The sequence below is a fragment of the Schistocerca cancellata genome, chromosome 9 (genome assembly GCF_023864275.1).
Source record: "Schistocerca cancellata isolate TAMUIC-IGC-003103 chromosome 9, iqSchCanc2.1, whole genome shotgun sequence".
NCBI lineage: Eukaryota > Metazoa > Arthropoda > Insecta > Orthoptera > Acrididae > Schistocerca > Schistocerca cancellata.
The window spans coordinates 427,937,246-427,959,740 of NC_064634.1; the positions used below are offsets into that span (position 1 = coordinate 427,937,246).

The 22,495-nt window shown below is 46.6% G+C and overlaps 1 protein-coding gene across 1 annotated transcript; it reads left to right on the plus strand.

Moving 5' to 3' along the window:
* Positions 1-671: 671 nt before the first annotated feature.
* Positions 672-21,770, plus strand: LOC126101464 (poly [ADP-ribose] polymerase tankyrase-2-like). The gene is made up of 3 exons (XM_049912116.1): positions 672-1,228; positions 12,897-13,475; positions 21,278-21,770. The coding sequence occupies exons 1-3, from the start codon at positions 672-674 to the stop codon at positions 21,768-21,770; spliced, it is 1,629 nt and encodes a 542-aa protein (XP_049768073.1).
* The last annotated feature ends 725 nt before the right edge of the window (positions 21,771-22,495 follow it).

Below are 22,495 nucleotides of genomic sequence, written 5' to 3' on the forward strand. Positions count from 1 at the left end.
GTTCGGTGTTACGTTTTTTCCAGATGTGGACTTACTTTTACGCCAGCTTTAACTTTCTTGGCAGGTTCGGTCTTACTTTTTTTTCCAGATTCCGTGTTTCTTTTGCCAAATTCGATGCGATTTTTTGCCATCGTCGTTGGTTATTTTCCTAATTTCGGTGTGTTTACTGTCGATATCGGTATATATTTTGCCAGTTTACGCGGTTTTTGTCTAATTTGGTGTTATTTTTTGCTTAATTCGGTGTTTCTTGGCAAATTCGGTGCCTTTTGCTGCTTTTTATTATTTTTTACCAATTTAGGTGTAATTCATTTTGACAATTTCGGTGCTTCTTTGAAGCCAAATTATACAATGAAACGCCAAAGAAACTGATATAGGCATGCGTATTCAAATACAGAGATATGTAAACAGACAGAATATGGCGCTGTGGTCGGCAACGCCTATATAAGACAACAAGTGTCAGGCGTAGTTATTAGATCGGTTACTACTGCTACAATTACAGGTTATCAAGATTTAAGTGAGTTTTAACATGGTGTTATAGTCGGCGCACGAGCGATGGGGCACAGCATCTCCGAGGTAGCGATGAAGTTGGGATTTTTTAGCTATACAATAAATGAAATGACCTCGTTGCTGTCCTACAATGTGGTGGCGAACTGTGTTCCAGGAGGACCGCGATGGGGGAGTTGCAAGTGTCGGACCGCAGCCTGTCGGACGACCTGGCAACCCTGCTGGAGTCGGGACGCGGCGCCGACGTGGTGTTGCTGGCCGGCGGCTCGCGCCTGGCCGCGCACTCGTCCGTCCTCGCGGCGCGCAGTCCCGTGTTCGCCGCCATGTTGCGGAAGGCGGGCCGCGGAGCGTGCGTCCAAGTCCTGGGCGTGGAGGAAGAGGTCGCGAGGCAGCTGCTCCGCTTCGTCTACACCGACAAAGCGCCGCGGATCGACGACTTGGCGCTCGACTTGCTCGTCGCAGCTGACAAGATCGCTCTGCCGCTGCTGAAGGAGATGTGCGAAGAGCAAGCGGCTCGGCACATAGCGATAGAGAATGCGGCCAGTGTCGCAGCGCTCGCCTTGGAGAACTACTGTACCGCGTTGACGAACGCCGCGGTCGCTTTCATCAAGAACCATCATGCGGAGGTCATGAGGACTGACGGCTGGACAGACCTGATGCAGAAGAACACCCATGCTGCTACGGAAATCTGTCGCCTTGTAGTCGCCAGTGAGACAGAAAGCAGGTAGGAATGGTACCTCTCTTAACACCTACATTATCTGATCAGAAGTATCCACCCACCCCTGTGTAACTCAGAACTGACTGTTAGGTGACAGCAGAGGCGGACCCGCCAGCGCAAAGGGAGCCAGGAAGAATTTTTAAGAAATTGTTCAAATGGCTCTAAGCACTATGGGACTTAACATCCGAGGTCATCAGTCCCCTACGCTTAGAACTACTTAAATCTAACAACCCTAAGGACACCACACACATCCATGCGCGAGGCAGGATTCGAACCTGTGACCGTAGCAGCAGCGCGGTTCAAGACTGAAGCGCCTAGAACCGCTCGGCCACAGCGGCCGGCCCAGGAAGAATTGTGTTGTCAGTCGAGGTGCAGTAACACGAGAACAGGTAGCTCAGAAGAGCTCAGTGACTTCGAATGTGGATTAGTCACTACATGTCAACTGAGTAACCAATCCACAGGGACACCGGAGGGGGGGGGGGGCAGTAATGCGAAATACTTTTGAACCTGTTTTCTGAAAATTGTCTTGAGCAGCTGGATTGGCAGTCCATACGCAATGGTAATATCTTAGTCCTCTTAGATGCAAATACGCCGGAGTTTATCGAAAATGTCAGTATAGAAAAGGGTATTAGCAATCAAAACGTCATTATAGCAACTTAGGTTGCGAAAGTCACTAAAACAGTCAAGAAGACTTGGAGAGTCTTTCTACTAGGTAAGCAGTCGTTAGTATCTCACTTCGACAGTGAACTGACATCACTTAGTTCCAGTAAGATGGACGTAGACGAATTACAGTCAAAGTTTAAGCACATTGTAAATCGTGGTCTGGTCGGTTATAGGCCTAATAAGTAGTGCATAAAGGATGGAAAAATGGTTCAAATGGCTCTGAGCACTATGGGACTTAACTTCTGAGGTCATCAGTCCCCTAGAACTTGCAACTACTTAAACCTAACTAACCTAAGGACATCACACACATCCATGCCCGAGGCAGAATTCGAACCTGCGACCGTAGCGGTCGCGTGGTTCCGGACTGAAGCGCCTAGAACCGCTCGGCCACCCAGGCCGGCTGGGACACATTTCAGACGACTTACGAAGTTAACAGCACTATCATATCTGGATTTGACACTTGAAGAAAAATGAGCTAAAATTTCTCCACTGACATTCAGACACCTCGTCGAAAGCAGCCTCTCAAGAGCCTAAACTGTCGTAAATCCGTAGGATGCTCACACGCCAATACCGTCCGGATAGTTTTGATCAAATACTTTATGTATGTACGCTGTAGACCACTCTGTCATGCATGATATTAATGTACCATATGGTCACGATTTCCAGTTTTTGGTTATAAAGGACATGCTTATTATTTGCGGTAATAATAGACCTGTCGCTAACGGTACCCCCCTCGTGAGAAGTGGATGTTACTATGTAAGGTAAATGAAGATTAGAATACGCACAGCTCGTAATTAAACGAGCTGAGCCATTGTCAATCCAAATTATATTTTTCAATAATGTGTTGTTGTTATTGTTGTGGTCTTCAGTCCAGAGGCTGGTTTGATGCAGCTCTCCATGCTACCCTATCCTGTGCAAGCTTCTTCATTTCCCAGTACCTACTGCAACCTACATCCTTCTGAATCTGCTTAGTGTATCCATATCTTGGTCTCCCTTTACGATTTTTACCTTCCACCCTGCCCTCCAATACTTAATTGCCCCAGAACATGTTCTACCAACCGATCCCTTCTTCTAGGCAAGTTGTGCCACAAATTTCTCCTCTTCCCGATTCTATTCAATACCTCCTCATTAGTTATGTGATTTTCCCATCTAATCTTCAGCATTCTTCTGTAACACCACATTTCGAAAGCTTTTATTCTCTTCTTGTCTAAACTACACTACTGGCCATTAAAATTGCTACACCAAGAAGAAATACAGATGATAAACGGGTATTCATTGGACAAATATATTATACTAGAACTGACATGTGATTACATTTTCACGCAATTTGGGTACATAGATCCTGAGAAATCAGTACATAGAACAACCACCTCTGGCCGTAATAACGGCCTTGATACGCCTGGGCATTGAGTCAAACAGAGCTTGGACGGCGTGTACAGGTACAGTTGCCCACGCAGCTTCAACACGATACCACAGTTCATCAAGAGTAGTGACTGGCGTATTGCGACAAGCCAGTTGCTCGGCCACCATTGACCAGACGTTTTCAATTGGTGAGAGATCTAGAGAATGTGCTGGCCAGGGCAGCAGTCGAACATTTTCTGTATCCAGAAAGCCCCGTACAGGACCTGCAACATGCGGTCGTGCATTATCCTGCTGAAATGTAGGGTTTCGCAGGGATCGAATGAAGGGTAGTCACGGGTCGTAACACATCTAAAATGTAACGTCCACTGTTCAAATTGCCATCAATGTGAACAAGAGGTGACCGAGACGTGTAACCAGTGGCATCCCATAGAATCACGCCGTGTGATACGTTAGTATGGCGATGACGAATACACGCTTCCAATGTGCGTTCACCACGATGTCGCCAAACACGGATGCTTCCATCATGATGCTGTAAACAGAACCTGGATTCGTCCGATAAAATGACGTTCTGCCATTTGTGCACCCAGGTTCGTCGTTGATTACACCATTGCAGGCGCACCTGTCTGTGATGCAGCGTCAAGGGTAACTGCAGCATGATCTCCGAGCTGATAGTCCACGGTGCTGCAAACGTCGTCGAACTGTCCGTGTAGATGGTTGTGTCTTGCAAAGGTCCCTATCTGTTGACTCGGGGACCGAGACGTGGCTGCACGATCCTTTACAGCCATGCGGATAAGATGCCTGTCATCTCGACTGCTAGTGATACGAGGCCTTTGGGATCCAGCACGGCGTTCCGTATTACCCTCCTGAACCCACCGATTCCATATTTTGCTAACAGTCATCGGATCTCGACCGACGCGAGCAGCAATGTCGCGATACGATAAACCGCAATCGCGATTAGCTACAATCCGACCTTTATCAAAGTCGGAAACGTAATGGTACGCATTTCTCCTCACACGAGGCATCACAACAACGTTTCACCAGGCAACGCCGGTCAACTGCTGTTTATGTATGAGAAATCAGTTGGAAACTTTCCTGGTGTCAGCACGTTGTAGGTGTCGCCACCGGCGCCAACCTTGTGTGAATGCTCTGGAAAGCTAATCATTTGCATATCACAGTATCTTCTTCCTGTCGCTTAAATTTCGCGTCTGTAGCACGTCATCTTCGTGGTGTAGCAATTTTAATGGCCAGTAGTGTATTTATCGTCCACGTTTCACTTGCATACATACATAATGTGTTACAGAACTTAAATTACCATGAAGCATTTTGAACATTTCCCATACAGATTTAAATGATAACTTCGGACCTTTTAATTTCGGAAGATGTTTTTCGACAAGATATTACTTAGTCATAAGCAATCATAAGAAATCATGATCAGCTCCATGTAATACATGTTTTGGGGCGTGGCTGTTAAGGAGTAAAGGTCTTATTGGCTTTAAGAAGGCTTACTCGGGGCGTCCTACCAATCTCCACATGACTTTCACGTTCTCCTACTTACAATAAAACGGAATCAACAGAACTGCTGAATTCTTTAAACGATTTTCTGATGCCTTCTGCTGAAACTGATTAACGATTATACAATTTCGGTTTTAAGCTCTTTTCAGTTTTCTGAAACAGAACCATTACGCATTGGATGCGTTACTATCAGTTACGAATTTATCGTAAGAATAATCGATATCCCAGGATCTACTAGGAGGATTATAACTTACTTTACATAGCAGTCGTTAATATATCATGCCATGTACTGTTTGCTCCTACGACTGCATATAATTTTCACAAAAAAAAGTTCTTCGTAATTTTAAGAGTACTTTATTTTTGAGCAGTTGTTGCAAAGCTGTTTTGTATAGGGTGGATATTTTGAACGTACTAAAGCTAAGAAGATTATAATTATTTTTCAGAAATTCACTAATTAAGTCACATAGATTAGGTCCTTATGTATATTAACTCTCGTTCGTCATTGGTGTAAATAATGACAGCATAATGACAGCATGAAATTTCCGTAAAGTGAATTGGAAATATTTCTTCTGTTGTTATGGGAGCACGTCACTTCCGAATAACTTTTAGAAGGTTCTTACACATATAGTCGATCACAGTAGTGATACGAAACATTGATGAAAATTGAATAAAATCTTCAATGATCTGCTTAATTGCGCGATATTTCGCATTACAGTCATGTTTTATTAATGAGTATAACTGTTCTTATATGTTCTATTGCTCTAGGCTGTCCAATCACAGTAACGTTATGACCTGGCAAAAGCCTGAATAACCATCTTTTATAGAGCAGGAGGAGAGTCAGTGAGGTACTGCGAGGTACTGAGAGGGTTGAGCCATGCCGACTCCGTTGCCGAGGCCAGCTGCGTTAGGTTTCTAGGCTGTAGATTCATGGCGCGTACTGCCTGATCGCGGTTGTCACGCGGTTTCTCGTTCGGTTTCAATACAGAGAGTTTGGTGGTCAGAGGAGTACGGTAAACTCGTACTGGTGCTCTTCGAACCACGCGTGTACAGTGCGAGCTGTGTTAGACTCGTTACATTATTCTGCTGGTAGATGCCATTGTGCCAGTAAAAACAAACTGATAGATGCTCACTTATGCTCACACATGTTTCTCTGGACCATCATAAAGATCAGGAAGACTCAGAATTCGCTACATATTATTTTACTGGACATCCCTTGACCTCAAACTGAGAGGAGAGGTACGTAAATTGGAAAGTCGTTTTTGGCTATTTCTGTGGGAAAACCTCTCTAATCTACTCCAAACATTCTAAAATACACATTCACGCTTCCATATCACGCAGAAAAAGAAATCAGGACCTAGAAATGGAAAGGATAAGGCTGCTAATCTCAGCAGAAAATAAAACAAAAAATCCCACTGTATTATTCTGTCAATCATAGACATCTGTTCAAGACATGATACTCAGAGCAACAAAATCGTGCCATAAGAAAATCATGAAATCATAAAATTATGAAAAGGTGGCAATAGACGTACCTCTTTCTATTTGAATATGTTCTCTTTGCGACATTCGTTACGCCTTCTTCAACATCTTGGCAGAATTAGTCTCAGAGTATGAATTTTTCCTACCTGATGAGAAAGAGTGGTGAGTTAATTTTGTCTTATTATTAACCCTCACTGAAAAATTGCTGGTGCTTAACTTGATGTCCTTAGGTTAGTTAGGTTTAAGTAGTTCTAAGTTCTAGGAGGCTGATGACCTCAGATGTTAAGTCCCATAGTGCTCAGAGCCATTTGAACCATTTTGCTCAACTTGATTGTTCATTCCTTTTAACTGACACTTGATATGTTTACTAGACCAAATACAATACATTCAACTAGTATTCACAACACTGGAACACATACAACCCTCAATATACAGGGTGTTACAAAAAGGTACGGCCAAACTTTCAGGAAACATTCCTCACACACAAAGAAAGAAAATATGTTATGTGGACATGTGTCCGGAAACGCTTACTCTCCATGTTAGAGCTCATTTTATTACTTCTCTTCAAATCACATTAATCATGGAATGGAAACACACAGCAACAGAACGTACCAGCGTGACTTCAAACACTTTGTTACAGGAAATGTTCAAAATGTCCTCCGTTAGCGAGGATAAACACATCCACCCTCCGTCGCATGGGATCCCTGATGCGCTGATGCAGCCTTGGAGAATGGCGTATTGTATCACAGCCGCCCACAATACGAGCACGAAGAGTCTCTACATTTGGTACCGGGGTTGCGTAGACAAGAGCTTTCAAATGCCCCCATAAATGAAAGTCAAGAGGGTTGAGGTCAGGAGAGCGTGGAGGCCATGAAATTGGTCCGCCTCTACCAATCTATCGGTCACCGAATCTGTTGTTGAGAAGCGTACGAACACTTCGACTGCAATGTGCAGGAGCTCCATCGTGCATGAACCACATGTTGTGTCGTACTTGTAAAGGCACATGTTCTAGCAGCACAGGTAGAGTATCCCGTACGAAATCATGATAACGTGCTCCATTGAGCGTAGGTGGAAGAAAATGGGGCCCAATCAAGACATCACCAACAATGCCTGCCCAAACGTTCACAGAAAATCTGTGTTGATGACGTGATTGCACAATTGCGTACGGATTCACGTCAGCCCACACATGTTGATTGTGAAAATTTACAATTTGATCATGTTGGTATGGAGCCTCATCCGTAAAGAGAACATTTGCACTGAAATGAGGATTGACACATTATTGGATGAATCATTCGCAGAAGTGTACCCGTGGAGGCCAATCAGCTGTTGATAGTGCCTGCACACGCTGTACATGGTACGGAAACACCTGGTTCTCCCGTAGCATTCTACATACAGTGACGCGGTCAACGTTACCTTGTACAGCAGCAACTTCTCTGACGCTGACATTAGGGTTATCGTCAACTGAACGAAGAATTGCCTCGTCCATTGCAGGTGTCCTCGTCGTTTTAGGTCTTCCCCAGTTGCGAGTCATAGGCTGGAATGTTCCGTGCTCCCTAAGACGCCGATCAATTGCTTCGAACGTCTTCCTGTCGGGACACCTTCGTTCTAGAAATCTGTTTCGATACAAACGTACCGCGCCACGGCTATTGCCCCGTGCTAATCCATACATCAAATGGGCATCTGCCAACTCCGCATTTTTAAATATTGCACTGACTGCAAAACCACGTTCGTGACGAACACTAACCTGTTGACGCTACGTACTGATGTGCTTGATGCTAGTACTGTAGAGCAATGAGTCGCATGTCAACACAAGCACCGAAGTCAACACATCCTTCCTTCAATTGGGCCAACTGGCGGTGAATCGAGGAAGTACAGTACATACTGACGGAACTAAAATGAGCTCTAACATGGAAAGTAAGCGTTTCCGGACACATGTCCACATAACATCTTTTCTTTATTTGTGTGTGAGGAATGTTTCCTGAAAGTTTGGCCGTACCCTTTTGTAACACCCTATATAACAGTCTTTCTGCTTACCGCGACAGGGCAAAATGCATACAGCAAAGAGAATAGAACACTGACAATGTATCCGCCCCTGGTAGCTGAATGGTCACTGGCACGGTGGCTCAGCGTGTTCAGTCAGAGAGCTGGTTGGCCTCTGCAGTAAAAAAAACTGAGTGGAAGGATCAACAAACGAACTTGAACGGATGTCATGTGACGTCCGGAATGACCAAACACAACGATCAATAACGAACAAAATGAAAAAAAAGGTCAGCGTGACGAATGGTCAATCCTCTGAGTCCGGGTTCGATTCCCTGGTCCAGGGACTAGGTGTTGCGCTATCCTCATCATCACTATATCATCCTCATCGACTGCAGGTCGCCGAAGTGGCGTCAAATTGAAAGATCAGCACCCGGCGAACGGTCTGCACGACGGGGGGCCCTAGCCATACGATTAAATAAACACTGACTTTGTGAAAACCTGTTCTTTAGGTAGTCTGAAAGCTTTAATTAACAACATAAATGACAATAACTTCAAATGTAACTGCGTAATAGAAACATTTCTAAATAAATTGATTATGGGAAAAAAATTTGTTTTCTTAGAAAAACGGCATTTTTCGCATTCAGTTTCTATTTACATCCGTAGTCTGTATAAAAACACAAATAAACGTCGTTTAAACTACAAACCACGTGCATAAAAATGAAGTTGCAGGTTGATCTTTATTGGCTTGCTAGTAAATATACAGAATGTATCGTGTTGTTTTCTAAATGTGATAGACTGAAAGGGAAGGAAGAGATGAACAGGCAGAGACGAGAAGGGGGGGGGGGGAGGGGGAGCTGGTCACAGACAGGGGGAGGAAGAGATAGACAGAGAGGACGAAGATGGACAAAGAAGTGGTGGAGGAAACGGACAGAGACAGGGAAGAGAAGAAGATGAAGAGAGGAGAAAGGAGAGAGGGGAAGATGGACAAAAGAGATGTGGAAGAGTAGGTGAAAAGAGAGTGGAGGAGAAGATGGTCTTAGAGGAGAGGAAGAGGAGGTAGAGGTGGGGAGGAGGAGATGGATTTAGAGGGGAGAAGGGAGTGATAGAGGATTGGGGGAGATAGAGGGGGGGGGGGGGGAGAAGCAGATGGACAGAGGGGCAGCGTATCATTGACCAGATCCATTAAAGCCAGCCTTCCAAGGTGAGGCGGCAGCAATAGCGGACGACAGCAGCTGACAACGGTCAATAACTGCGCTCGTGTTTTCAAAACAATGTACGTCATGCCTCTGCACTAGAGTACGCGGAAACGGAATTTTACTTCAGTTACCCAGCATATGCATCGTACCTTCGAAAAAGCTACAATCCCCTCTCACCCCTCCTCCCTGACCCATCCGCGCCCCTTGAAGGTGTCCACAGATAGAAGCGAAACGTCTGCTTTCAACATATTATAAAAGTGTATGTATGTATATACGTACGTATGTTCTACACCTCTTTTTGAACTACTGGGTAGATTTCAACGAAACTTTGGATATACGTTACTTACTGTCTTAAAAGAACAACTGTGAGGGTGAGAACCACCAACCTCTCAAAGGGATAGAGGTGGGGGTGAAAAAGAAGCGTAGCTGACGACGTGCAAAAAGCCTGACTATATTCGTCCATTCAGTGAGAATGAGAGGACATAATGACTTGTAACTAACTTTACACATAATTACAAACCTTAACGAGACTATATCATCGACACTTCATTTTCGTTGCTCATGCACCAAAACTAATGCATGATCTTTTAATTTATGACTTCTGTACAACTGACTCTACTCGAAACACATTTTGCACACACTATTCAGATATATGACTGAATGTACTTGCAAAAATATAGCATTGAACGACATATAGTTCAGGAGCTATTACGTCTTAAACACCAAGATGCGTGAAAACTATCAGATCATGCATGACATTTTTATTCAGTACTTCTTTCTTAATGACTCTACTCGCAAAAAAATTCTTAGCCTGTATCCACATATATCACTGTATGTGCCTGCAGAATTACATCACTGTACGACATATAGTTCAGGAGATGAGACGTCATAATGATTGATCTGCGTGAAAAGAAACTTATGTCTGTCTGCGTGAAAACTACCAGATCATGCATGACATTTTTATTTAGTACTTCTTTCCTAGTGACTCTACTCGCAAAAAAATTCTTAGCCTGTATCCACATATATCACTGTATGTGCCTGCAAAATTACATCACTGTACGACATATAGTTCAGGAGATGAGGCGTCATAATCATTGATCTGCGTGAAAAATAAACTTATGTCGAAATTCGCAAGAGACAGAGGTAAAATATGTGTACAAATACGTGTAAAATATGATAAATATATGCGACGTATATAAAACTTGTAGAAAAACTGGTAATAAAAAGGGGTTAGGCAGGGATCTAGTCTTTCACTCCCACTGTTCAATCTATGGATCGAAAAACCAATGACGGAAATAAAAGAAGGTCCCAGAATGGGATTAAAATTCAAGGTGAAAAACTGGTAATAAAAAGGGGTTAGGCAGGGATCTAGTCTTTCACTCCCACTGTTCAATCTATGGATCGAAAAACCAATGACGGAAATAAAAGAAGGTCCCAGAATGGGATTAAAATTCAAGGTGAAGGATATGAATGATAGGATTTGCTGAAGACATTGCTATCCTCAGTGAAACCGAAGAAAAATTACAGGATCTGTTGAACAGAATGAGGAGTCTGATGATTATAGAACATGGATTGAGAGCAAATCGAACAGGGAGGAAAGCAATGAGAAGTAGCATAAATGAGAACAGCGAGAAACGTAATATCAAAATTGGGGATCACGAAATAGACGAAGCTAAGAAATTCTGTTACCTATGCAGCAAAATAACCCATGACGGATGGAGCAAGGAGGACATGAAAAGCAAACTAGCGCTGGCAAAAAGAGCATTCCTTACCAACACAAATTTTTCTAGTATCAAACGTAGGCCTTAATTTGACGAATAAATTTCTGAGGATATACGTTTTTAGGACAGCATGTATAGTCATGAGATATGGACTGTGGGAAAATCGGAACAGAAGGGAATCGTACCATTTGAGATGTGGTGCTGCTGAAGAATGTTGAAAATTTAGTGGTCTGATAAGGTAAGGAATAGGAGGTTCTCCGCAGAATCGGGGAGGAAAGAAATAATAGAAGATAAGAAGAAGGGAAAGGATGACAGAACACATGTTAAGAAAATGGTTCAAATGGCTCTGAGCACTATGGGACTTAACTTCTGAGGTCATCAGTCCCCTAGAACTTAGAATTCCGTAAACCTAACTAACCTAAGGACATCACACACATCCATTCCCGAGGCAGGATTCGAACGGTCGCAGGTTCGAATCCTGCCTCAGGCATGGATGTGTGTGATGTCCTTAGGTTAGTTAGGTTTAAGTAGTTCCAAGTTCTAGGGGACTGATGACCTCAGAAGTTAAGTCTCATAGTGCTCAGAGCCATTTGAACACATCCATGCCCGAGGCAGGATTCTAACTTGCGACCATAGCAGCTGCATGGTTCTGGACTGAAGCGCCTAGAACCGCTCGGTCACCGCGGCCGGCACACGTGTTAAGGGTATGACTTCCATGGTACTAGAGGGAGCTGCAGAGGGTAAAACAGTGGAGGAAAACGGAGATTGGAATAAATCCAGATAATAAACGAGAACTTAGGATGCAAGAGTTATTCGGAAACCAAGAGGTTAGCGCAGGAGAGGAATTCGTGACGGGCCGTATCAAAAAAGGCAAAAGACCGATGACCCCCCCCCCCCCCAAAGAAAAAGTGACACGTGTGTACATCGGCAAAGTCACAGGTAAGAAGCTCCTCCTAAATCCTTGGATCGATTTGAACCAAACTTGGCATAAATATTAGTTACTGCCTGGAAATAAATATTTTGGGCTAAGAACCTCAGAGAGATTGCAATACATCCAGCAGATAGTTGAGACCATAAGTTGCAAGGGCTAATCTGAGATGAAGAGGTTGCCACATGAGAGGAATTCGTGGTGGGCCGCATCAAACCAGTCAAAAGACTGATGACTCAAAAAAAAAAAGGCTGTTGGAATGAAATGGTAAGCCAGAAAGAGAAAGGAAGGAGGAGATGGACAGGCAGATGAGAAGGTGGGAGATGGACACAGATAGGGGGAGGAAGAGATAGACAGAGAGAGGAGGAAGGAGATGGACTAAGAGGGGGTGGAGGAAATGGACAGACAGGGAAGAGAAGAAAATGAACAGAGAGAGGAGAAAGGAGAGAGAAGAAGATGGACAAAAGAAAGGGGGAAGAGGAGGTGAAAATTGAGAGGTGGAGGAGGAGATGGTCTTAGAGGAGAGGAAGAGGAGATAGAGGAGGGGAGGAGGAGATGGATTTAGAGGGGAGAAGGAGGTCATAAAGGAGTGGAGGAGGAGATAGAGGGGGGAGGAGCAGATGGACAGAGGGGCAGGAGATGATCGACAGAGAGTGGGGGCTGAGTAGGTAGGCAGAGAGAGGGGGAAGGACGAGATGGGCAGAGAAAGGGAAAAGAAGGAGATGGACTCATAAAGATTGGAATTAATACGGTAACTCTGAGTCCTCAGGTAGTATTTTAATGATGTTTCCAGCCTTGATAGCTTAGATTTTACAATAACAGTAGTATGTTTGCAGTGCTGCGACGAGACGGCTTCGGGACGGCAGAGGCACGCTGGCGGCCGACCTGTCCGCACTGCTGGAGTCCGCAGACTTCTCTGACGTCAACCTGGTGGTGGGCGGCTCTCGCCTTCCAGCCCACAGCGCGCTGTTGCGCTCCCGCAGCCCAGTCTTCTCCAGCATGCTCGAGGATGCTTCCGACGGCTGCCTCCACGTACACGACGTAGAGGAGGGCACGCTTCGGAGGCTGCTGAACTTCCTGTACACTGACCGGCTGCCGCCGCCGGAGGCTCTCTCCGATAGCATGCTCACGGCGGCCCACTTGTTCGGCCTGCCCGTCCTTAAGAAGCACGCCGAGCTCGAGTCCGTCAAGAGGCTCGGCGTGGAGAACGCGGCCGCCACCGCCGTGCTGGCCGCGACCCACGGCTGCCCCCTGCTGGAGACCGTGGCCGTCGACTTCATCAGGCGGCACATCACCGAAGTCATGGCCACGGACGGCTGGAAGGCTGCACTGCGCAACAACACGGAAACCGCTGTGCGGATATGCAGTCTCGTGGCCTCGGCAGGAGCACCAGCTGGCACTGCGACTTCTGGCAGGTTCGAATTCTGTGTCTGCATCTGTTGTATTTTTCCTTCATTTGTTATTTTATAGTCCAGCACATTATAATGGCGTGCAGATAAGAAGCTGGTGATGGGATGGTGCTCATTGCCGTCACATGAAGCCCCAGGCAATAGAATCATTTTGCCGCACCTTTCTGTGGCGTACGCTTTAGAGTGCGCGTAGAACAGAAATGCAAAAGAGTCTTTAATAGCCACTTTTTTCTTTATTTAATGACAATAATAGGTAAGTTAGATCATCAGATCCACCTGGAAAAGATGAAAAGAATGTGCAAACTTATCAGTGAGAGCGTTTTAAGTTACAACAGTGTTATTAGTATTCTTGCCGTACATGGCCTGAGAAGAAGCTAAAAATACACTGCCAAAAAATATGCAACATCCTGAAGGGTTTGTCAGTGACACCAGGATGTAATACATGCTTACTGAGAGGCTATAGTGTTAGTGATTCATTTGTGTTGCGTTGTTTTAGGGGGGGGGGGGTGACCAAACAGCGAGGTCATCGATCTCATCAGATTAGGGAAGGACAGGAAAGGAAGTCGGCCGTGCCCTTTCAATATAACCATCCTAGCATTTTCCTCGAGCGGTTTAGAGAAATCACGGAAAACCTAAATCCGGGTGGGCGGCCGCGGGATTGAACCTTCGTCCTCCCGATTGCGAGTCCAGTGTACTAACCACTGCGCCACCTCGCTCGGTGGTGATACATTTGTCACGGTCATTAGCGATCAGATGGCGTTCAGGAATCCTGTCTGTACTCTCACTGCTTTGACACTGTAGGCAGTAACTGGTCGAGTTTATAGGTGAACAGTGTCTGCAACATTCATTCTGGAGTATAGTCATGCCCCACTGACGAGTGCGAACTCCTGTTGAACAGTTCCAAGCATTTGAAAGGGGTCACACGGAGGGCCAGCAGGAAGCTTGATGGCGTACCGATGGACTGCTGTGCATGTTGGGCTTAGTTCACCGGTGTGCGTCACTGCTTTCAGCAGTGGTCTTGCGGAACATTCACACAAGCGCCGACCAGGTTCTGGATGTCTTCGTAGTACATGCCCCAGTGGAAAATCGTAACAAACATACCGCTGCCCGATCGTCGAACAAACTCCCGTATGGACGACATAGTAATAAACATCCCTGGCGTAGAGAAACAACTGAAAAAGTTGAAAAGAAATAAGTCACCTGGCCCGAGTGGAATTCCAGTTCCATTTCACGAAGAGTACTCGACGGCATTGACCCCTTACTTAGCTTGCAGCTATCGAGAAACTCTCTCCCAGCACAAAGCCGCAAGCACAGGTGACTCTTGTACCTAAGAAGGATCAAACAACGGCCCCACAAAATTATGTATATACTCTTAACATCGGTTTGTTGCAGAATTCTTGTACATATTCTCAGTTCGAATATAGTAAATTTCCTCGAGACCGAGGAGCCTATATCCACGAATCAGTACGGTTTTAGAAAGCATGGCTCTTGCGAAACTCAGCTTGCCCTGTCCTCAGATGACCTGCTGTGAACTATGGATGAAGGATCACAGGTAAGTAACAAATTTCTAGATTTCCGAAAAGCTTCTGAGACGGTGCCCCGCTGAAGATTCTTAACGAAGGTATGAGCATATTGAATAGGTTCCCTGACATGTGACTGGTTTGAAGATTACTTAAGTAATTGGACAGTATGTTGTTGTTGACGGCGAGAGCTCGTCAAAGACAAGGGTATCGTCAAGAGAGCGCCAGGGAAGTGTAATAGGATCGCTATAATTTTCTGTATACGGAAATGATCTGGCGGATGTCAGCCCCCAGCAGCTGAGTGGTCAGCGCGACAGAATTTCAATCCTAAGGGCCCGGGTTCGATTCCCAGCTGGGTCGGAGATTTTCTCCGCTCAGGGACTGGGTGTTGTGTTGTCCTTACCATCATCATTTCATCCCCATCGACGCGCAAGTCGCAGAAGTGGCGTCAAATCGAATGACTTGCACCCGGCGAACAGTCTACCCGACGAGAGGCCCTAGTCACTCGACATTTACTATTTTATCTGGTGGACAAGGTAGGTGTTTGTTTTTTGATGATGCTGTGGTGTACGGAAAGGTGTCGAAGTTGAGTGACCATAAGAAGATACGTCTTACAAAAAATTTCTATTTGGTGAGATGAATGGTAACTAGCAATCTAGAAAAATGCAAGTCGATTCTGATGAGCAGGAAAAACATACTCGTAATGTTCGGATACAACATTAATACTGTCCTGCTTGACATGGTCACGTCGTTTAAATATCTGGGCGTAACGTTACAAAGTGATAAGGAATTGAACGAGCGTCCGAGGATTGTGGAAGGATAGGCGAATGGTCGACTTCGGTTTATTGTGAGAATTTTAGGCAAGCGTGGTACATATGTAAAGGAGACCGCATATAGGACGCTAGTGCGACCTATTCTTGAGTTCTGCTCGAGTGCTTTGGATCCGCACCAGATTGGATTGATGGAAGACTTCTAAGCATTTCAGAAGATTCATGCTAGATTTATTACCGGTGTATTCGAATATCAGGCTAGTAATACGGAGATGTTTCGGGAACTCAAATGGGAATCCCTGGAGGGAAGGCGAAGTTCTTTTCGAGGCACATTGTTGAAAGGATTTAGAGAACTGGCGTTTGAAGCTGACTGCAGAACGATTCTACTGCCGCCAACATGTAGGAACCACGAATATAAGATACGAGAACTTATTCCTCATACGGATGCATATAGACAGTCGTTTTTTCCTCACTCTGGTTACGAGTGGAACAGGAAAGGAAGTGACTAGTAGTTCTCAAATGGCTCTGAGTACTATGGGACTCAACATCTGAGGTCATCAGTCCCCTAGAACTTAGAACTACTTGAACCTAACTAATCTAAGGACACCACACACATCCATGCCCGATGCAGGATTCTAACCTGCAACTGTAGCAGTCACGCGGTTCTGGAGTGAAGTGCCTAAAAACGCACGGCCACCACGGCCGGCACTAGTAGTTTTACAGAGTTTCCTCCGCCGCATACTGTAAGTGGCTTGCGGAAAATGTATGTAGATGTAAATGTGTACAAAGATGCATCATGTTAGTACTGATAGCCGACTAAACATCATCCACGGACTGTGCCATCAGGGACCGTTGGGAACCGTCCTCTTGCAGCAGCTCAAAATGGTTCAGATGGCTCTGAGCACTATGGGACTTAAGATCTGAGGTCATCAGTCCCCAAGAACTTAGAACTACTTAAACCTAACTAACCTAAGGACATCACACACATCCACATCCGATGCAGGATTCGAACCTGCGACCGTAGCAGTCACGCGGTTCCGGACCGAAGAGCATAGAACCGCTCGGGCACAATGGCCAGCTCTTGCAGCAGCACTACGAGTGACAGAGTCACTGCTACCTCACCTGCGAACTCATAGTCTCACTATCGATAGCTCTGACTTTGGTCATCTTTGGTGGCACTAGTGTTCAGTGTGTGTGTTATCTTTCCCGCTTCAGTCCGAGAACCGAGGTTTTGAATTTGCATGTACGCCTCCTGTCCGTTGCAGTTTGCCTTGAAAATGGCGGGGTATTCTCCCGCCGATATATCGGCGGTCGCTGAAAGTGTTACCTGGCTGAATTCTTGGAAGTTATTTGAAACTAAGATGACATATGAATTTCAGCAGGCTAACAATGAGACAACGACACCACAAAGCATGGCTACTCAGGTGTCATTAGACAGTCGGCTGGAAAGCGTAATGGCCTTCTGTTGTCGTCAGTGATGACAATATTTTATGCCTGTATGCAAGTATGGACATCCACGTATGAGTATGTGGCGTAGACCTGGTAAGCTGCCTATTCCGGAATGCATTCGTCCACAAGACATGTGCCATCCCAGGTCTCATCGTGCAGGAGCCCTCAGTTACAACTCGCAGTCGCTATTTTTTGTTTGTGCAGGTTAAAGTAACCAGTGCCCCCTACATTTCACAGGCTGTTATCCCCATGGTACTGCCATCTCTTCAACAGCAATCTATCAAAAACCGAAAAAAGTGGTCCAACTAAAACATTTCTTTACGTACTACATGAATACATAATACAAAATGGGGGTTCCTATTCAAAAATACGCAGTTGATATCTGTTTGACCTGTTGAGCGCCCATAAACCCCCCCCCCCCCCCCCTGTTTGACCTATGGAAGCGCCATCTAGCGGGACACCCATAGCGCCATCTGGTTGCCCCCTTCAAGCTAGACGAGTTTCGTTCTTTGTAGTTTTTTCGTTTGATTCTTATTTCGTGAGATATTTGACCCGGTCACTATCAATGGAGCACCCTGCATACGGACAGTACGCTCACTGATACTACATTCACCGCGAGTGTGCCTGAGTAGCAGTCATTCCTCGCCAAGTGACGCTGCTATCTCCTGGTTGGGTTTGTATCGATAGAACGTCGGTGATCATAATGTTCTGGCTGATCAATGTATACATAGTATCTACATCTACACTCCTGGAAATTGAAATAAGAACACCATGAATTCGTCGTCCCAGGAAGGGGAAACTTTATTGACACATTCCTGGGGTCAGATACATCACATGATCACACTGACAGAACCACAGGCACATAGACACAGGCAACAGAGCTTGCACAATGTCGGCACTAGTACAGTGTACATCCACCTTTCGCAGCAATGCAGGCTGCTATTTTCCCATGGAGACGATCGTAGAGATGCTGGATGTAGTCCTGTGGAACGGCTTGCCATGCCATTTCCACCTGGCGCCATTTTGACCAGCGTTCGTGTTGGACGTGCAGACCGTGTGAGACGACGCTTCATCCAGTCCCAAACATGCTCAATGGGGGACAGATCCGGAGATCTTGCTGGCCAGGGTAGTTGACTTACACCTTCTAGAGCACGTTGGGTGGCACGGGATACATGCGGACGTGCATTGTCCTGTTGGAACAGCAAGTTCCCTTGCCGGTCTAGGAATGGTAGAACGATGGGTTCGATGACGGTTTGGATGTACCGTGCACTATTCAGTGTCCCCTCGACGATCACCAGTGGTGTACGGCCAGTGTAGGAGATCGCTCCCCACACCATGATGCCGGGTGTTGGCCCTGTGTGCCTCGGTCGTATGCAGTCCTGATTGTGGCGCTCACCTGCACGGCGCCAAACACGCATACGACCATCATTGGCACCAAGGCAGAAGCGACTCTCATCGCTGAAGACGACACATCTCCATTCGTCCCTCCATTCACGCCTGTCGCGACACCACTGGAGGCGGGCTGCACGATGTTGGGGCGTGAGCGGAAGACGGCCTAACGGTGTGCGGGACCATAGCCCAGCTTCATGGAGACGGTTGCGAATGGTCCTCGCCGATACCCCAGGAGCAACAGTGTCCCTAATTTGCTGGGAAGTGGCGGTGCGGTCCCCTACGGCACTGTGTAGGATCCTACGGTCTTGGCGTGCATCCGTGCGTCGCTGCGGTCCGGTCCCAGGTCGACGGGCACGTGCACCTTCCGCCGACCACTGGCGACAACATCGATGTACTGTGGAGACCTCACGCCCCACGTGTTGAGCAATTCGGCGGTACGTCCACCCGGCCTCCCACATGCCCACTATACGCCCTCGCTCAGAGTCCGTCAACTGCACATACGGTTCACGTCCACGCTGTCGCGGCATGCTACCAGTGTTAAAGACTGCGATGGAGCTCCGTATGCCACGGCAAACTGGCTGACACTGACGGCGGCGGTGCACAAATGCTGCGCAGCTAGCGCCATTCGACGGCCAACACCGCGGTTCCTGGTGTGTCCGCTGTGCCGTGCGTGTGATCATTGCTTGTACAGCCCTCTCGCAGTGTCCGGAGCAAGTATGGTGGGTCTGACACACCGGTGTCAATGTGTTCTTTTTTCCATTTCCAGGAGTGTACATCTACATCTACATACATACTCCGCAATCCACCATACGGTGCGTGGCGGAGGGTACTTCGTCCCACAACTAGCATCTTCTCTTCCTGTTCCACTCCCAAAGAGAACGAGGGAAAAATGACTGCCTATATGCCTCTGTACGAGCCCTAATCTCTCTTATCTTATCCTTGTGGTCTTTCCGGGAAATGTAAGTTGGCAGCAATAAAATTGTACTGCAGTCAGCCTCAAATGCTGGTTCTCTAAATTTCCTCAGTAGCGATACACGAAAAGAACGCCTCCTTTTCTCTAGAGACTCCCACCCGAGTTCCTGAAGCATTTCCGTAACACTCGCGTAATGATCAAACCTACCAGTAACAAATCTAGCAAGCTGCCTCTGAATTGCTTCTATTTCCTTCCTCAATCCGACCTGATAGGGATCCCAAACGCTCGAGCAGTATTCGAGAACAGGTCGTATTAGTATTTTATAATCGGTCTCCTTTACAGATGAACCAAATCTTCCCAAAATTCTACCCATGAACTGAAGACGACTATCCGCCTTCCCCACAACTGCCATTACATGCTTGTCCCACTTCATATCGCTCTGCAATGTTACGCCCAAATATTTAATCGACGTGACTGTTTCAAGCGCTACGCTACTAATGGAGTATTCAAACATTATGGGATTCTTTTTCCTATTCATCTGCATTAATTTACATTTATCTATATTTAGAGTTAGCTGCCATTCTTTACACCAATCACAAATCCTGTCCAAGTCATTTTGTATCCTCCTACAGTCACTCAACGACGACACCATCCTGTACACCACAGCAACATCAGCAAACAGCCACATAATGCTATCCACCCTATCCAAAAGATCATTTATGTAGATAGAAAACAACAACGGACCTACCACAGTTCCCTGGGGCACTCCAGATTATACCCTCACCTCTGATGAACACTCACCACCGAGGACAATGTACTGGGTTCTATTACTTAAGAAGTCTTCGAGCCACTCACATACTTGGAAACCAATCCCATATGCTCGTACCTTAGTTAGGAGTCTGCAGTGGGGCACCGAGTCAAATGCTTTCCGGAAGTCTAGGAATATGGTATCCGTCTGATACCCTTCATCCATGGTTCGCAAGATATCATGTGAAAAAAGGGCGAGTTGCGTTTCGCAGGAGCCATGCTTTCTAAAGCCGTGCTGATGCATGGACAGCAACATCTCTGTCTCAAGGAAATTCAATATATTCGAATTGAGAATATGTTCGAGAATGCTGCAACAAACCGATGTTAAGGATATTGGTCTGTAATTTTGAGGATTCGTCCTTCTACCCTTCTTATATACAGGCGTTACCTGCGCCTTTTTCCAGTCGCTCGGGACTTTACGTTGGGCAAGAAATTCGCAATAAATGCAAGGTAAGTAAGGAGCCAACGCAGTAGAGTACTCTCTGTAAAACCGAATTGGAACCCTATCAGGACCTGGCGATTTATTTATTTTCAACCCATTCAGTTGCTTCACAACCCCAGGGATGTCTATCACTATGTCCTCCATACGGGAATCTGTACGAGACTCAAACGGCGATCCTCCTGCGTGAAAGATTTCTCAAATGCTAAATTTAAAATTTCAGCTTTCGTTTTGCTGTCGTCCGTTGCCAGGCCAGAGTGATCAGTGAGTGACTGGATGGAAGCCTTCGACCCGCTTACCGATTTTAGGTAATACCAGAATTTCCGTAGGTTTTCAGCAAGATCTTTTGCTAAGGTATGATGATGGTAGTGGATGAATGCTTCGTGCATCGCTCTTTTTACAGCAGCACGAATCTCTACTAACTTTTGCCTGTCCTCATTCTCCAGATCTTTCTTGTACCGCGAGTGCAACTGTATTTGCTTTGCTTCATCAACATTGGAAAATCTGTCATTTTGCAGGACAGTGCCGGAAGAGAGAGTCGGCGCCAACTTGACAGAGAGACTGCACGAGGCGGCGGGCCTGGACGACGTCGGGGAGCTGCGGACACTGCTAGCTGCGGGGGTGGCGGTGGACGCCCGCGACAGGTGGGGGCGGACGGCGCTGCACTGCGCGGCCGAGGGCGACGGCGAGAAGGCGGCGCGGTGGCTGCTGCACGCTGGGGGCGACGCGAGCGCGCGCAGCCAATCGCAGCGCACGCCGCTGCACGGTGCTGCGGCGCGGGCCGGCGCGCAGCTGGCGCGGCTGCTGCTGGGCGCGGGCGCGGAGGTGAACGCGTGCGACCAGCTGCTGATGACGCCGCTGCACTGGGCCGTGGCCAACCCCAGCGTAGAGGTGGCACGCCTGCTGCTGGCCGCGGGGGCCGACCGCCACGCCAGGGACTGCTGGGGCCACACGCCGCTGGACCTGGCTGCCGCCTGCGACCGGCAGGCGCTCGTCGACGTCCTCAAATGACACGGAGGTAGAAATTTCTCCTTGCGAACACGACGCGAATTCCACGAGGGTGCTGTACACGCACGGCCTGTTTACAGCCAGAGAATAAACTGCGACGTTTGCGACGTTGCCGGTCGGCTCTCTGCCTTTTTTGCTGCCTATAGTCCATTTTACATGAGCGACTTTCTTGTCAACGCCGTGATGACTTTCTTGAACTGGGTTCCGTTTATGCCAAAATAATAAAATGAATGTCCACTACAGTAGAGGATATCTACAGGGTGAAAAGTATTTAAACCGACAAACTCTGGGAGGTTGTAGGGAACACCAAATCAAATATTTTTCCTTAATGTCATTTTTTTTTTCCTATGAGGAGTATTTAAACCAGCAGAGGAAGATTTCTCTGGCGGCAAATCAATTAAACCAACAAACACTTTTCCATTTTTTTTATGACCAAGATGTAACAGATTAACACAAACCAGTTTCAGTTACAGTAGATTTTCAAAAATGCCTCCACTGACACGTAAACAAAGGTTACACCGTCGGTCCATGATCTGTCTGACACCGGCAAAGACCCCAGGAGTATCCTGAATTGTTCCTGCTGCTGCTACTATCCGGGCAACCGGATCCTCTTCTGATGCAACAGGAGTTGCGTAAACAAGGTTGCGCATCAATCCCAATACACAAAAAAAGTCCAGAGGGGACATATCTGGGGATCGAGCAGGCCATGGTACAGGACCACCTCCGCC